Raw genomic sequence first — 17354 nt, forward strand, 5'->3', positions numbered from 1 at the left:
AAAATAACCTGGCATCTCTGTGTTCGAGAGTCTCGAATCGAGACTATATTTTCGAAGTTCGTAAATAAATTGGCTATCAAAATGCACATTGCAAATCTGGTCTACGTAAAATAAAACTACCGGTGAGTGGAATACAACATCGAATATATTTGTTTTATCTTTTCCAGCGAACAAGGATATTCCTTCGGTAGAATCCGTATCACGAAATTATGTATTATCGAAATGCTATTAGTGAACAAAATCTGTCAAATATTCTGGTGTTCTTTTCTCTCGCATTGGACGTTTTTTAATTTCCTCTGCTGGATGATTAAAGTTATGCCGCCATTCGAATACTTTTTTAACCTGAGAGACGTGCCGTCTTAGGATCTGCCCGTTGCTACTGAGTACGAGATTTCCGTTGTTTTCCCGCACAACTGTATATCGATGTGGTGCAAATCTTGTGTCCCCTTTGCCTCGATTCGTTCGTTCAATGATAACGCTGTCACCTGGTTTTACGTTATATTTCCGAGCACCTCTACGAGCATCTTCTTGTTGTTTTCCTCGCAGTTTTGCTTCCTTATCTCGTTTGTTAAGAACATCGTCGCTAAAATCTGCCCTCTTGTAAGTCAGTAGTGGTAAACGGCGTTTGATTTTTCTTCCCAGGAAAACTTCTTCAGGTGGAAAACCGGTAACTGTATGATTTGCAGCATTGTGGGCATTAACAACGGCACGTAATTCATAAATAAAGTTCTTGTTGCCACTAGCAGCAGTTGACATTGCCCGATTGATCAATTTCATGTAGTTTTCCACCAATCCGTTTTGTTGAGGGAAAAGCGGCGTCGAATAAATGGTTTGGATACCCCTTTGTGCACAATAGGCCGCGTATTCCTCTCCATTGAAGGGGGGTCCATTATCCGATCGAATAATCCTGGGAAATCCTTCCCTCGCAAATATTTCCTCTAAAACATTTCTCGTATGCTCGAATTTTGTGGTTTTGACTGGATGTGCCATAAGGTATCTAGATCGATAATCTACGAGTACCAGAATGGAGATTCCATTGTATTTCATATACGGTCCGTTAAAATCCAATGCTATAGTGTCCCACACTGCTTGTGGAGCGAATATTCTTTTCATTGGTGTCGGCTTTTCTGGTCTACCATTTGTTGCGCAAATCTCGCAGGACTTAACCCAGTTTTCTGCTGCTGCAGCCATCCCTTGCCACCAAACACGCTCTCTGAGGATACTTTTTTGCTTTGCCACCATAGGATGCCCGTCATGTGCTAATTCTAGGGTCTTTGTTCGAAGAATGGACGGAATCACAACACATCCGGTTTTCACGAGAATTCCATCCTTCACCGAAAGGTCATTGGCAATGGACTGATACTTCTTCAACTCCGTTGGCCACTCATTGCCTTCTAGTGAATTAAATACTTCTTGTAGCTCTCGATCTTTTGCTGTTGCCTCTTTAATTTATTTTTCAGTCAAAAATCCTACATCGTTCATTTCTATGCTCGCTATCTCCCACGGACTCCGATCATCATCGAAAGGGGCATCATTACCAACGTACAGTCTAGATGAAGGATCTGCAATATTATCACGACCACGTACGAATTCGATGTCGTAATCGTAGGGGCTTAATCGAAGTGCCCAACCATCGGCTCTAGTAAGCGCTCTCTTAGAGCTCTCGCGAGTTCGATTTAGTATAAATGTTACACCTTCGGCATCCGTTCTTAGCGTGAAATGCCTTCCAAGAAGAAAAAAAGCCAAGTGCTCAACCGCCCAAACTGCACTAAGAGCTTCACGTTGATTTTGCGCGTATTTCCGTTCCGTAGTGGTTAATGCCTTAGAGGCAAAGCTTATGATTCTCGGAGGTTGATTTTCATTTTGCTGCACGAGAACAGCGCCGAGAGCAATTGGGGAGGCATCGGTGTATAATATTGTTTTTGCTTGCTCAGAGAAATATCCTAGCGTAGTAGTACAATTTGTAATTTCTTCTTTCACTACATTGAATGCCTTTTCTTGTTCTTGGCCCCAAAACCAGGATTTTGCTGTGGAAACAGCCCACAGAGGACTTGTGAGATCAGCGAAGTTTTTTATATACGAGCTAAGGAATGATGCCAATCCTAAGAAACTACGTAACTCGGATACTGTATTGGGCTGACGAAACCTGCGAATATCCTTGATTTTTGCTTCGTCTACATGAAACCCCTTCTCGTCCAATTCGTGACCGAGAAATTTGATATACGTTTTTTCATACTCACATTTTGCCACGTTCAAGGACAAATTATTATTTCTAAGTACTTTCAGTACCTTCTCTGTGGTCGAGCGAAGTGCCTCCAATGTATCGGCAAAAATTAGAATGTCGTCTATATAGACGATGACGTTATCTATACCTTCTAATATGCGACACATTTCCCGTTGGAAAATCTCAGGTGCACAGTTTACACCGAACATAAGACGTGTGAACCGATACATACCATTCTCCGTAAGGAACGTAGTCAAATCTCTCGATTCCTTAGCGATTTCTAGGTGGTAGTAGGCACTGTTAAGATCTAGCTTCGTGAAGTATCTAGATCCGTGTAACTTTATTTTCATTTCTTCTAACAGGGGGAGACGAAAATATTCCCTCTTGATCGCTTTATTTGGCGAGCGCATATTCACCACCAAACGAAAGTCGTTTTTGCCTTTTGGTACTGCCGACATCCCGCTGATCCATTCCGGCGCTGAGTGCACTCGCTCTATAATACCTCGTGCCTCCATCTCCTCTAAACGTTGTCTCGCTCCTTCTCGGTAAGCTGCTGGAACATTATAATAAGCGTTCTTTTCTGGAGGTGTCGCCCTATTAACACTAAATTTTACTTTGACGTTGGGCATTTTTGGGAATATCTCCAGTTTTTCTGAATTTTCGCAATTGTTAACCGCCATGCCTACTTCCAGCAACCTTAATTCACTAGCCGTTGATCTTCCGAGCAAAGATCGACGACCTTTATCGACTACCATAAATTCGGCCGGTATAGTTGGTTTTGACATCCCCACAACTTCTACTTGTGCCATGAATGCGTGTCGAATTGATATAGATTCTTTCGTTGCATAGGCGTGAAGCTCGCGATTTTCAGGAAGTTTTGTTCGGTTCAAAACGATTTTTTTCTCTTGTAACTGTTTTTTCAGTTTCGCCCAATCGGAACCACCGATAATATTCACATCGGAGCCGGAATCAATCATGAAGGTTATAGGAAGTGATGAACCAAGCCGGCAGTCTACTAGGACATCGTCGATCGAAATCGCGTTTACACCCTGCAAATGAATACATGACGTTTCGGATAAGTTAACACTCATGGTATTCTCAACATTTCTATTTTATTTGAACATTTCTTAAAACAACTTATCGTACCTGCTGTGGATTTTCACTTTCAGACCAATCTGATGAATATGTTCGCAGCCGTTTCTCTTTTGGACCATCTTGAATGGTGTTTACTCGCCTCTTACGACAAGCTGCCGCAAAATGGCCAATTTTACCACAGGTGTTGCACCTCCTGCTGACGGCGGGACAAGTTCTTCCCGCGTGGGATAGTCGATTACATTTAGAGCACCTTGAGCGTCTACCTTGGCCATATCTACCTTGACCACGATAGGGTCTAGTCGCCTCAGCTTGTTCGGTTGATCTTGTGTGCATCTTCATCCTTTCGTTACTTTTAGGTCGGGTGACTGCGTGGACTAACTGAGTGTTATCGCATGGTTTATTTTCTGCTTCAAAAGCCTCATCTCGAGTTGCAGACTGGACGATATAATTAGTTTCATAGCCAAATGTACGTGCGGTTTTGGCCAATTCTTTATTTAGCATGCCTTTAAGTAACTGAGTGCGGACGAATCGTTCTTGATCGTCCAAGCTGTATCCACATAATCTCACCTTCTCCGTGAGCCTGGAATGAAATGTTACGACGGATTCTCCTTTTTCTTGGTGCATTCCCGTGAAGGCCTCGTGCTCTGATGATATATCTGTCATGGACTTCAAATGAGCATCTACATTGGAAACAAACTTGGAATAACAGGAGGAATCGTCTAGACTCGGTCTCAGTTTGGCAGCTCGAACAATGCCTTGCAGATCCGCGCCCATAGTCAGAAAAAGAAGTTTAGTGCGACAAATAGGGTCATCCACATTTGATAATGAGACAGCTATCTCGAAGTTTTCTAAAAATCGTTGCCACGCTTCCCATAATTTATTAGCGGATACGTCTTTTGGGAATGGCGGGATCTGCTCCCAACGAATGCTAGTGTTAACTCGATTCACAGATTCGCCAACATTCGTCCAGCCTTTTTCAACCGGAGGAGTGCGCTCAAGCATACTATTTTCGTCGTTAGCCATTCGGATGTTTCCTTGTGGAGATGCCAGTGATTTAGTGAGCTGCACGATAACCTTCTCAAGATGAGAAATTCTTTCAAGTAAGTTCAAGTCGGGCGTCGGTGCATTTATTTCACTTTGTATCGGTGTCGTTTCCATCACAGTTGTGGAAACAGGCAGCGTTTCAACATGCTCTGCCCCGTCCAGTTCAATTTCCTGAACAGCCCCAAGTCCTGGGGACAACAGCTCGTCGGAATAAAATGATTCTTCAAGATTTTCTCCTGTTTGCATTGCTTCAGCCGGAGCTAGCACGTATTTTCCCTGTGTAGACATTTCAATCGATATCTGTGGATGTAAAACAGAAATTTCCGTTAATCCCACACAATTCACATCGTTTGTTACCAGTGAATGTCTCATTGCACTGGAAAGTCACAACTGTATTATGACTAACAAGAATTTTATCTCTGGTTTCATAAGAACGCGTTTCCTTAATGCAAATCCAGTGATAGTCCCAAATCACTTAGGTATGAGTAGTTCCTACCAGGGGTGCGAAAATTTGACATTTTTTTTAACTGTCGCTAAGCACAAGACAGCCACTACCAACGATCCGCTCAGCTGCTACGTTTAACAGTAGCCAACACGCAATGACACGATAGCTAGGTGCAGTCGTGAGAGCCACGACACACGACAGCAACATTGAGAACAGTTCATTTTGTCGCACTCTCTCACAGCAGTCAAAGCCACACCGTTCGCTCTGCGGTAGTGTACGTACATTCTGGATAGGTAGCTGCTGCATTTATTTTCGTTCAAGATTTTTTTAAATGTCGCGAGCTCGAAATGTCATGACATTTCTATAACTGGACAGTCATATCGGTTGTGACTGCTCTGGACTGCATTAGAGTGGGAGCGACGCTGTCTATATTGCTTGACACCGCAGCGGGCTACCTGGAATTCTGGAATAATTATAAGATCATGTACAAAATGAATGTTTTTTATTTAATGTAATTTATAATAGCAAATCGCTTGGTAAAAACAGTATTTAGATTAACTTATGAATTCCGACATACATACATGATATTCGAAATGTATTGCTACGGCAAAGAGAAACTTATGCAAAGCAAAGTCTTGGCATTACATTCCTTTTGTGTAATTTTTCCTTCCTGTTTCAACAGACTTCACAGCTGTTTCTTGGTGTACAGAATCATTGCATGGCTAGTACTCCTTATGAAACAAACGTAGTTATGAAAAAAAAACGCAGCGAGCAGCGGTTCAACGCGATTCGACAACCGGAACAATATATATATATATATATATATATATATATATATATATATATATATATATATATATATATATATATATATATATATATATATATATATATATATATATATATATATATATATATATATATATATATATATATATATATATATATATATATATATATATATATATATATATATATATATATATATATATATATATATATATATATATATATATATATATATATATATATATATATATATATATATATATATATATATATATATATATATATATATATATATATATATATATATATATATATATATATATATATATATATATATATATATATATATATATATATATATATATATATATATATATATATATATATATATATATATATATATATATATATATATATATATATATATATATATATATATATATATATATAGATATATATATAGATATATATATATATATATATATATATATATATATATATATATATATATATATATATATATATATATATATATATATATATATAATACATTATGCACCAAACCTCTACAAATTCGTGCCACCATCCCGGCTGGAAATCAAAGCATTAGTTAACACTGCTTTTCAGCTTTGCTCACCGAACCGCTTCCTTCCAACGAGAGTGCGGAGCAACAAAAAAGAATGCAGAAAAACCGTCTGCATAGCGGACCAAAACTTACATGTGTATGTCTCCATACACCCCGTGAGAACAGGCATAAAACGAATTTCAACGTTGAGCCTTGTTGGTGGATGTCTCTCGAAATTTGTAGAATTTGAAAGGAGAAACTGAAACACGAGAGAAAATGTCATGAGAGCTATGACATTTTTATCCGCTGCAGTCACGGCAAAGTTCATTTGGTGACAGCTACCATTTGTGCGGTTTGACTGTCTGCTGTTTCGTGTCATTCTCCGGTACCGTTCGCAACCCTGGTTCCTACTGCCAATGCTCTATGCGGCTTCCCCAGCTCGCTGATACCACCAATCCTATAAGATAGATTTGCAGACGGTACCCTCAACACGTCCATTTCTATCTTTAAAACGTTTTTCTAACTCGGGTAAATCTCGTGATTAAATTTTCCATTCTATTGCAAAGCTAATTTTGTCTGGAACTAAAATTCTTTCGTGTAGCGGAGGTCTCGATCCGCGGAAGTGTGTCTTTTGTGATTCATTGTATTGTATATTTTGTGCATTAGTTCGCCATTTTGTTTGCCATTATTTTAATGGCAAACCTGGCAGGATCGCCAATGTGGAGCTCCGCCGGGGACGCTAGCCCGATCGTTTACGGGGGAGAGACCTTCTCAAGTCTATACAGCGTAACTTACCGATGCGTGTGATCCCAACGATGACCAACGAGAGAAAGGGGCTGAGTCTGCCGCGGTTACGTTGTCGAGAGGTTGTGTGCGGCGGCGCTTCATGTATCGTAGTGCACTCGCGTCGACTTATGACTAATATCGGTTAGCAACTCATGTGTAGGGTAACCAGCATTCCACAAAACTGTCACTTGCTTTTACGGCCTTTTGAAAAATCAACCAAGAATTATCACCATTGCTTAGTTCAAAGCTTGCCACTGCAGCAGCGCAGCGATCGCAGAAAAGTTGGTTGAATTCGTAAATATCGGTTGATTTTCCAGAAGGCCGTAACAGCAAGTGACAGTTTCTCTTTGTTCTCTCTCTCTTTCGATTATTGTGATGTGATCTAAAAAGATTTTCTTGGATTTCACAGTTCTGTTTGGAAGTCGAACGTTTCGAGCATCATTCTATGCAAAGAGTTAAGTGATAAACGTGTAAACTGCTTGGTAATTAATAGAAGAGACAGTAAAAAAGAGAAACTGTCACTTGCTGTTACGGCCTTCTGGAAAATCAACCGAAAAATATTCTCGTTGCAGTTAAAAACTGGAAAAGACTTCCAGCGACAATCATTATTATCACGTGCGACGTAGGATATATCATGTCGCAAGTACCGCGCTTTATTCGTGTAGTGATGCATTTGCGACTGCAAGTTAAAAATTGAAAAAATGACGAAAAAGTGCCTGTTAAAAACGTATTCCACAGTAAAAATAACTAAAAAGATTGCCCTGTATGTGTTTCCAGCATCAAGGAGCGATATATGTATAAATCTGTTGAGTGTGAGGCGACTTGCTATTTTTACATTCGAACGATGAACTTCTGATGAACTTTTAAACTGTTAAACAAGTACACGTTGACTGTCAAAAAAAGTTCATTCTGTTCATTTTTGTGAGGTTATGTCATGTTCGTGCAAAACCTAATAGATATGTAAACAAACCGCTGATAGCTGTCAAAAGGTGAACTTGATTCATCGGCAGTTCATTGGTAGTTCATTCGATTGGTCATCGTGAAAAACCTAATTGCTTATTAGGTTTTACACGATGACGACACAAATGAACTGCCGATGAATCAAGTTCATCTTTGACAGCTGCCGGTGGTTTGTTTTGTTTTGTGGCTGCACATTAAAAATTTAAAAATGGCTGTTAAAAACATGTTTCCCAGTGAAAAGGACTAAAAGATTGCCCTGTATGCGTTTTCAACAACATGGAGCGATATTTGTATAAATCTGTTTAGTGTGGGGCGACTTGCAGTTTTTGATTTCTTCTTCTTCTTCTTCTTCACTTCTGGTGGCGTCACCTCACTTGAGATGACGCCGATTGATGGCACAGCGATTTAGCTATATTGCCAGTTAGCTTTCGTTTATAGTCCAATGGACTTTCTTTCCACTGGACTACAAGTGAAACCCTCGCTATGTGACAACGTGGAGTCACCGAAGTACGGATGAAAATCCTTTCTTTCTCGCGAAATACTCGAATTTTCACCGCACTAACACGATACGACGTGTTCACTCGTTGAGGGTTTCACCGGAAGTGAGTTTTTGATTTCAAACGATGAATCTCTGATGAACTTTTAAATTGTAAACAAATACACGGCGACTGTCAAAAAGTTCATTCTGTTCATTTTTGTGTGGTTATGTTATGTTCGTGCAAAACATAATTGCTTATAAGGTTTTACACGATGACGACACAAATGTATGAAATGAATTAAGTTCATCTTTGACAGCTGATGGTGGTTTGTTTTGTTTTGGGACTGAAAATAAAAAATTGAAAAATGACGAGAAAATGTCAGTTAAAAACGTGTTCCCTAGTGAAAAGAACTAAAAAGATTGCCCTGTATGCGTTTCCTGCATTAAGGAGCCATATTGTACAAATCTGTTTAGTGTGTGACGACTTGCAATTTTTAAATTCAAACGATGAATCTCTGATGAACTTTGAAACTGTAAACAAACCACCAGCGGCTGTCCAAAAAGTTCATTCTGTTCATTTTATGAAATTTTGACATGTTCGTGTAAAAACTAATTTCAAAGCTCGCCGTAGCAGCGCAGCAATCACAGAGGAGTAGCCTGCATACTTTAATAAGAATTTTGCGTGTAACGTGGAAGTAAACAAACCGAAAATCTGAATGGGTGACGTTTGCGTGAAAAGTTTTACACGCTCATTCAATGTTACTCTCAAGTGAGTCATTTGTACTCACTTTTGCTTATTTGGTTCAAATGTCAAAAAGTGAGTAATATTGATTTATAAGAATGAGTAACTTCGACTCAGTTTCTAAATTGACAACAAGTTTTACTCACAGAGCTTTGAAAACGTTGTGTGAAAATTTACGTGCACTGAACTTTTCCCTTTGTCGGAAGGCGGAACTTTTCCCTCTGTCGGAGGTGGAACGGAGGAAGGCAGACGGATCCTTTCCAATGAGCGATGAACAGGTAACGGCTTCCTTCATTCGTTGGAAGTAAGTCAGCAAAGCATTCCTTATTCGAATCCCTTATTCAATTCGCTTGATATTGAGTAATATTTACTCACTCGAGCTAATTTTACCATTTGTAGCACTGAGTAAATGTTACTCAGAATTTGACAAATACCATATTTACTCAAAAGTGAGTAAACAAGCTTTGCTCACTATTGAAGAATCCAACCAACTCTTTTGCGATCGCTGCGCTGCTCGAGTGGCGAGCTTTGAACTAAGCGATGGTGATAATTTTCAGATTTTGCTTGAAGATTCGAACAAAATGCAGGGTTTGTATTTTTTCTCTTACGATTCGAATACTAACATACCAAAACGTGTGAAAATTTGGTAAAAAAATCGATCATTTATGATTCAGTAACTTTCCGTGGTATGTTTGATTGATATTTATGGAGAAATCGTAACATGAAATACCAAATTGGAAGAAATGAGGTTAGGTTCTGTTTTCATATCTGGGATATTCTTTGATTTTTGGGTTGGATTTTGAGATTAATTGATAAATTATGATCAAAAGTTTTATGACTAGTGTATTTACTAGTGTTTTATCATCTAAATCAAATCTGTATGTGAACTGAAAATTTTAAATTTCATCCGAGATTGTCAAGAGTATAGGACAATTTGAAATCATATGTTTAATGACAACACGTGAATAATCGTTTTTCTTACCCATATTTGTAAGGTTTTGCCATCTGCATTCTTTCAAACTCAAGTAAATTGAAAAATTCGTCAAAAATTTTTCTAAATACATGGGATATGTCAAAACAATCACCATAACGCTATCTCGTGGTGACCACGCTGATTGGATTGTTCAATTGAACAATCCAATCAGCGTGGTCACCACGAGATAGCGTTATGGTGATTGTTTTGACATATCCCATGTATTTAGAAAAATTTTTGACAAATTTTTCAATTTACTTGAGTTTGAAAGAACGCAGATGGCAAAACCTTGCTAATATGGGTAAGAAAAACGATTGTTCACGTGTTGTCATCAAACATATGATTTCAAATTGTCCTATATTCGTGACAATCGCGGATGAAATTTGAAATTTTCAGTTCACATACAGATTTTATTTAGATGATAAAACATGAGTAAATTGACTAGTCATAAAACTTTTGATCATAATTTATCAATTAATCTCAAAATCCAACCTAAAAAACAAAGAATATCCCAGATATAAAAACAGTACCCAACCTCACTTCTTCGAATTTGGTATTTCATGTTACGATTTCTCCATAAATATCAATCAAACATACCACGGAAAGTTACTGAATCATTAATGATCGATTTTTTTACCAAATTTTCACACGTTTTTGTATGTTAGTATTCGATTCATAAGAAAAATAAATAAAAACCCTGCATTTTGTTCGAATCTTCAAGCGAAATCTGAAAATTATCACCATCGCTTAGTTCAAAGCTCGCCACTCGGGCAGCGCAGCGATCGCAAAAGAGTTGGTTGGATTCTTCAATAGAGTAGTTCCACTTTTAACGAAAGTGAGTGAAATTGTACTCACTTTAGAGTAACATTGAACGAGCGTGTAGGAAGATTGTTGATATAGACCAGAAGGTCTGAGCCATAAAAAAACAGAAAAAGATTGTTGAATTTGAAATTTTATATTACAATGTTAGAAAAGTACTGTTGTGTATTGATTTAAATTTACTTGAAATTCATCTCGTCTACTAAGTAAAGTAATCCAGCACAATGGCTAATGCCAATCGATTTGCATCGCCCACGCCTTCGACCGGGCTGCTTACACCGAGCTCGAGTGGAACATCGACAGCACCTGCAGGACCGATCCCTAGTGCTGCTAACAAATGGAAGAGAATGTTAGAGTGTGACGAATTTGTTGGAGCCAGACGATCCAAGCATACGGTTGTCGCCTATAAGGATGCAATCTACGTCTTCGGGGGAGACAATGGCAAGAACATGCTAAACGATTTGATTCGCTTCGGAGTAAAGGATAAATCCTGGGGCAGGGCATTTTCAACGGGTACCCCTCCGGCCTCCCGATATCATCATTCGGCTGTCGTTCACGGTACATCAATGTTCGTGTTCGGCGGTTATACCGGCGATATTCACTCGAACTCGAATTTGACCAACAAAAACGATCTGTTTGAGTACAACTTTCAGAACGGCCAATGGACAGAGTGGAAATTTGTCGGAAGAACACCAGTTCCCCGAAGTGCTCATGGTGCCGCTGTTTTTGAAAATAAGTTGTGGATATACGCGGGATATGATGGAAACGCCCGCTTAAACGATATGTGGACTATTCGTTTGACGGTAATGAACACAAAATGAAGCATTAGGAGAAGGTGATCGTTATTGGTTTTATTTCACAGGGCGAAACACACCAATGGGAAGAAGTTCAACAAAAAGGTGATCGCCCGCCAACTTGTTGCAACTTTCCGGTTGCTGTTGCCAGGGGTTGTATGTACGTATTTTCCGGTCAGAGCGGATTACAGATCACCAACACTTTGTTCCAGTTCAACTTTAAAGATAACACGTACGTTTTGTCGAGATGCATTAAACAACAAATGATTTATAATAGTTGTCATTGTTTCTAGTTGGCGTCGTATTTCGAATGAGCACATCCTTCGAGGTGCTCCACCTCCTCCTGCTCGTCGCTACGGCCATACAATGGTTCACCATGATCGATTTCTGTACGTGTTTGGTGGAGCAGCTGATTCCACTCTTCCCAATGATTTGCATTGCTATGATCTGGACTCGCAGGTGTGGTCCACAGTAATTCCGGCGCCTGAGTCTCAGGTCCCAAGCGGTCGCCTTTTTCATGCTGCAGCCGTTATCGGAGATGCGATGTATATTTTCGGAGGCACCATTGATAACAACGTTCGCAGTGGAGACATGTACCGTTTTCAGTTTTCCAGCTATCCAAAATGTACACTTCAGGATGACTTTGGCAAGTTTCTCCAGAATCGACAGTTTTGCGACGTGCAGTTTGTGGTCGGTACGGACGAGGTGAAAGTTCCGGCACACATTGCAATGATAGTGGCTCGTTCACAGTTTCTGAGATCAAAAATTTTGTATGCTGTCGAGATTCGCTTGTTGGGATATCCATTTATTGAATTTATTTTCTTCTTCCAGAGCCGCTCGTGACGCTCGAAACATTCATTTTGAGAAGCTTTTCGGCACCACTGAGGTTCCTTTTGCCGACCGCCCGTTGTTGGAGGTACAGCTGCCGAATGCTCAACCGGAAGCATTCGAAATGGTGCTTAATTATATTTATACCGATAGGATTGATTGTGAGTAATTTTACTTTGTATTTCAAATCAACCAATTATTTCACGATCGACTGTGTTATTTTAGTCAAAGATCCTTTCTGCAACAAAATCGTACTGCTGATGATGGACGTTTATCAATTGGCTGTGCAGTTCTACATTCCCCGTTTAGAACAGTTATGCGTACAATATCTGGAATTTAAAATTTCAAAAACTAATGTTCTGGACGCTTTGTACAACGCCGATCGGATGGGCCTAACCCTAATCAAAGACCATTGTCTCGGGTTTATTACAAAAGAAGATCACTTCTACGATATTGTCATGTCAGCGGAATTTTCCGCCCTAGAGAAACCGCTAATAGTGGAAATTATTCGCAAGAGATTGAACCCGAGCAAACATTCGACTGATATGAAGTACGACAAAACGATTGGCACTTCGCTAGAAAACGATATGGCTGTGTTTCTGAAGTCGGGTGGAAAGGAATTCTGTGACATTAACCTGGTGCTTGAGGGAAAGGTCATTCCGTCACACAAGTCAATTCTGGCCGCTCGTTGTACCTATTTCCAAGCCATGTTCAGGTCGTTTATGCCAGCAGATAATACTGTGAATGTTAGTTATTTTCATTTCAAGTTCTGAACTATGGCTCAAGATTTAATATTTTTTATTCAGATTCAAATCGGTGACATTTCCCCGTCGCAGGAAGCTTTCAGCTCCCTTTTACGCTACATTTACTACGGCGACACAAAGATGCCCCCGGAGGACTCGTTGTATCTTTTTCAGGCCCCCTGCTTCTACGGATTCACGAACAATCGACTACAGGCATTCTGCAAGCACAACCTAGAGAACAACATTACCTATGACAATGTGCTGCAGATTCTGGAAGCGTCCGATAAAATGAACGTACCGGACATAAAAAACTATGCACTACGTATGGTGGTGCATAACTTTTCCCAGGTGGCGCGATTGCCCAAGATGCAGGAACTCACCCGGGAATTGTTGCTGGACGTCATTATGGCCGTTGCCGAGACCAAAGGGGACGGTAGCAAACGGATCAGTCACGATTCTACATTCATAAGTTTGTATAGTGACATTTGAAGGATCGCGTTTCTGCAGCCGATCCTAAGTATTCTACTAGCGTGGATGAGGAACAACGGTGACCTTCCGTTAGCGGATGATAATTTGGACAATTTCTGATCATTCTGTATAAATGAGGCTGGTAATTGCTTATGGAAAATAAAAGTCTATACTCGACATCCAAACCCTGCGTACAGGTAGGTTAAATTTTATGTTTTGACAGATGAACATTTGCAAGGTCGAAACCTAAACGATGTCTGTTAGCTACGTTCTATATAGCTGCTGGTAATTAAAAAATTAATGTGATATTGTTTAAATACCTACCTATAATATGGATCTAATTATGCTTGTGGATCAAGATCGACACACAAAAATCTGTAGGAATAAGATAATTAAAATGTTACATTAGGTATCAGAGTTGAGCATTTTATTCTAATTTTTATTGCGCGAAACAATAAATGCTGTATTTATGTGCATTCAACGAAAATAACGTTTTTTTCTGTCTCTATTACATTTCATTAAATTTTATGTTCGTGTTGATAAACATGAGTCACATCTAGGGATGTCGAATGATCGTGCAATCTATTAATAACCCATATAATCGAAAATTATTAAATCGACTAGTTTGAAGCTAACATCCTGGTAATCGGATGTTAGCTTCAAACTAGTCGATTCTAATCGAATAATTAAATCCAACAGTTACAGAGTAATCGATTTATAATCCCGATAATCGATTCAAATTAAATCGATTAGTTTAAAAATTTCACTTGATTGAATAATCGAATAATTAAAAAAATACGACATCCCTAGACTCATCTCAGAGTTTCGATGAAAGAAAAAGTAAACAAAAAGTGAAAGAAAAAGTAAACAAAAAGAAACTGTCATTTGCAGTTAGGCCCTTTTGTCGTGGGACGGTCGAAATGTAAAATGTGAGCATACACTGATAAATATTTGCACGATCGATTCATATGTTAACACCACTTCATTTTAATATGCCTTTTCATTTCAATACTTAACCAAAGCGATTTGTTTCAAGATTTTATGTGCAAATTCACTAAGATGCGAGATTGGATTTTTTTTCACTTAGCTTTGATGTGTTTTTGCTTTGGATGTGTTTTGCTGTTGAATCGAGCTACATGTGTTAACCACTTCATTTTCTAGTGGGAATGAGTACAGCACAAATGTATGGGCAAAACACTTGAATCGGTCAACTCTGTTTCAATTGATTTCTATGTGGAAAACAATGTGACATTCACATGAAATGCATATAGAATCTAGAGGTAACGATATATCTTATCATTTTTATGTGCATTTCATATGAACGTTGCATGATTTCCACTAAATATCAACAGTTTTTACACTCATTTTATGACGAGGTAAATGAGATTGAAATATGGGTATGTTTGATAGTGAGAAAACAATGTTATTGGCAATATCATTTTTCATAATTAGTACATATGAAGGGCAACAACTTATTGCCTTTTATATGTACTTTTTATTGAAAAAATAAAACCAAGACGCTAAAACTATAGAACCGATTCCAAACGGTTCTGACAATCTTGTATGGCAAGAATCCGACATAAACAGAACCGTTAATAACCGTTAGGCAAATTCTCTACCGGAAACGGTTGTTGCATTGTTGCCAGACTTTTGCCGGAACTCTGGCAGAATTCCGGCAAAAATGACTGGCAGACATAGCCAGCCGTCTGGAGGGGAATTGCCCGCCGCGTACAAGTGGGAAGAAGTCACAGATCAAACCCACATTATCAAATCCGAATCAATTCAGAATCGGCGAGAAATTTTCATTCGGAATTCCATGTGGAATTCCGAATCAATTCCAACTCCAGTGCAACAACCGATTCCGAATGAATTTCGCCTACAATCAGTTGATTCGGAAATCTGTCGAAATTGAGTGAGAAGATGCGGACTGAATTGTCAATTTGTCTTCTTCTTCTTCTTGTTTCCCGATTTTGCACGTTCTCGCGCTGATTTTCAGTTTATATTTAAAGGAAAACATTACATAACTGAATATACACATTTAAATCTTCATGTTTTTCTGATATACAGAATTAGTAAATAACCCAACACAGTCGAAAATCGTTTGCGGTCGAAGCAAAAGAATCAAAGACAATACAGTGCAGTGAACAATAAAGTATACGGAATGGTCAAATACGATTTAACCAAGCCTGAAACTTGGCCTGCAAGACCGAATTCAATTTGTATAGATTTCAAGCGTTGCAAAGTTAGACCAGCAGCAAATAAAATTGAAATCTTACTTAAAGAACGAATGCATCTAGACGCTAATAATGTAAGTGAGATTCAATTCAACAAGGCGTCTAACTGTGTGTACATTATGTTTAAACGTGAAAGCGATGCAATTGCATTCGCTTCGGTTAACAACGAGGTGCACAGCGTTGAGTGTGACAACATTAAATACAAAATTCCTGTGCACATGGTGGACAATGCCATACAAGTACGCGTGCATGACCTTCCCCCGCAGGCCACCGATTAGTCTGTTCGGGAAATCATGTCGCAGTACGGTGAAGTTCTTTCCATCGAAAGAGAAGTATGGCGGAATTTTTTCCCCGGCATCCGGAATGGCGTGCGAATTACACGTATGCAACTACGTAAGGCAATTCCATCTTACATCATTTGTGGTCAAGGTGGGACACATCCGTGTAAAATGCTGATTACCTATGAAAATCAGCTGGTTACATGTCAGTTTTGTGAACAATCTGCACACTACGGTAAACCTTGCACTGAAACTGGGAAAAGAACATCTTCAACCAAAGACAAGGTCAACCGTTCAACAACGAAAACTAGTGAGCGTAGTACTCCTGTTTTACCATCAAACCAACCAACAACTGCAACCAATGTACAACAAGGCGCTTCTACAGCAACTAGCAACGAGCTCAAGACTGCGAACAGCAAGAAAAACAAAAAGAAGACGGAAATCAACAACAAAACCACCGATGCGACAATGGAGGACGAGGCGAGTCACGAACAAAGCGCCCCTCAACCCTCGCAGGAGGGAAATGGAAGCTCTTCTCCTCCTAGAAAAAGAGTGACAACGAGATCCACTTCAAAAAATTCTTTATTTAAAAATTCGGCTAATTCGGCCACGTAAAGCTTGTACGCAAATAGGCCTGAATAAAAATATTTTTTAAATAAAAAAAACCACTTCTTCTTAGAATTTCAACATAAACTGTTGAAATTTGCTGGAAATTCTGGATTTCCTCTAGCTGGAGTGTAGTGAAATTGCTTAAGTCGCCTAAATTTTACACTAACACATTCATAAAATGAGCGAATATCCAATGACATTCATAATGCCACTGTCAATCGGGTCCCTCTCAGCAGGCCGTTCAATTTTGTTGATTTTTGAGCGCTTGTTGAACGATATATTGCACGAAATATTCGTTCAATTTGCTGGAACGGTTTGTTGTTGTTTTTTCTCTTGCAAAAATAGCGTGAAAATTAAGTGTTACCTTTCCATAGAAAGAAAATTTGTTGTTATTCTACGTGAAGTAGAAGTATTGTGCAGGTATTTATTGTTAGTTTAAACAAATAAGTGGAAAAAACTTCAGAAATTCTGCAGTAAAAC

General features: G+C 39.0%; 3 protein-coding genes across 3 annotated transcripts; 1 reads left to right on the forward strand and 2 right to left on the reverse strand.

Annotated features, from left to right (window-relative positions):
* Positions 1-228: 228 nt before the first annotated feature.
* Positions 229-1191, reverse strand: LOC131433779 (uncharacterized protein K02A2.6-like). The gene has a single exon (XM_058600374.1). It carries the CDS (start codon positions 1189-1191, stop codon positions 229-231), a length of 963 nt encoding a protein of 320 aa, XP_058456357.1.
* A 258-nt stretch (positions 1192-1449) lies between these two features.
* LOC131433780 (uncharacterized) lies at positions 1450-4735 on the reverse strand. The gene is made up of 3 exons (XM_058600375.1): positions 4721-4735; positions 3887-4663; positions 1450-3273 (listed from the first exon to the last, which is right to left on the reverse strand). Exons 1-3 carry the CDS (start codon positions 4733-4735, stop codon positions 1450-1452), a joined length of 2616 nt encoding a protein of 871 aa, XP_058456358.1.
* Positions 4736-10976: 6241 nt separating this feature from the next.
* LOC131438191 (leucine-zipper-like transcriptional regulator 1 homolog) lies at positions 10977-14243 on the forward strand. Its single transcript, XM_058608043.1, has 6 exons — positions 10977-11723; positions 11783-11946; positions 12008-12484; positions 12546-12703; positions 12768-13288; positions 13349-14243. Exons 1-6 carry the CDS (start codon positions 11145-11147, stop codon positions 13772-13774), a joined length of 2325 nt encoding a protein of 774 aa, XP_058464026.1. The 5' UTR covers positions 10977-11144; the 3' UTR covers positions 13775-14243.
* The last annotated feature ends 3111 nt before the right edge of the window (positions 14244-17354 follow it).

Source organism: Malaya genurostris, chromosome 3, assembly GCF_030247185.1.
Source record: "Malaya genurostris strain Urasoe2022 chromosome 3, Malgen_1.1, whole genome shotgun sequence".
In the NCBI taxonomy this organism is placed as follows: domain Eukaryota; kingdom Metazoa; phylum Arthropoda; class Insecta; order Diptera; family Culicidae; genus Malaya; species Malaya genurostris.

Bases quoted from the DNA above. Each gene is read 5' to 3' on its own strand.
- LOC131438191 (XM_058608043.1), top strand. From the start codon at position 11,145: ATGGCTAATGCCAATCGATTTGCATCGCCCACGCCTTCGACCGGGCTG. The intron at 11,947-12,007 runs GTACGTTTTGTC...CATTGTTTCTAG, and splicing joins TTCAACTTTAAAGATAACAC to TTGGCGTCGTATTTCGAATG. The intron at 13,289-13,348 runs GTTAGTTATTTT...TTTTTTATTCAG, and splicing joins CAGCAGATAATACTGTGAAT to ATTCAAATCGGTGACATTTC.
- LOC131433780 (XM_058600375.1), bottom strand. The intron at 3,274-3,886 runs GTGAGATTATGT...ATTCATTTGCAG, and splicing joins ATTCCAGGCTCACGGAGAAG to GGTGTAAACGCGATTTCGAT.
- LOC131433779 (XM_058600374.1), bottom strand. From the start codon at position 1,191: ATGGCTGCAGCAGCAGAAAACTGGGTTAAGTCCTGCGAGATTTGCGCA.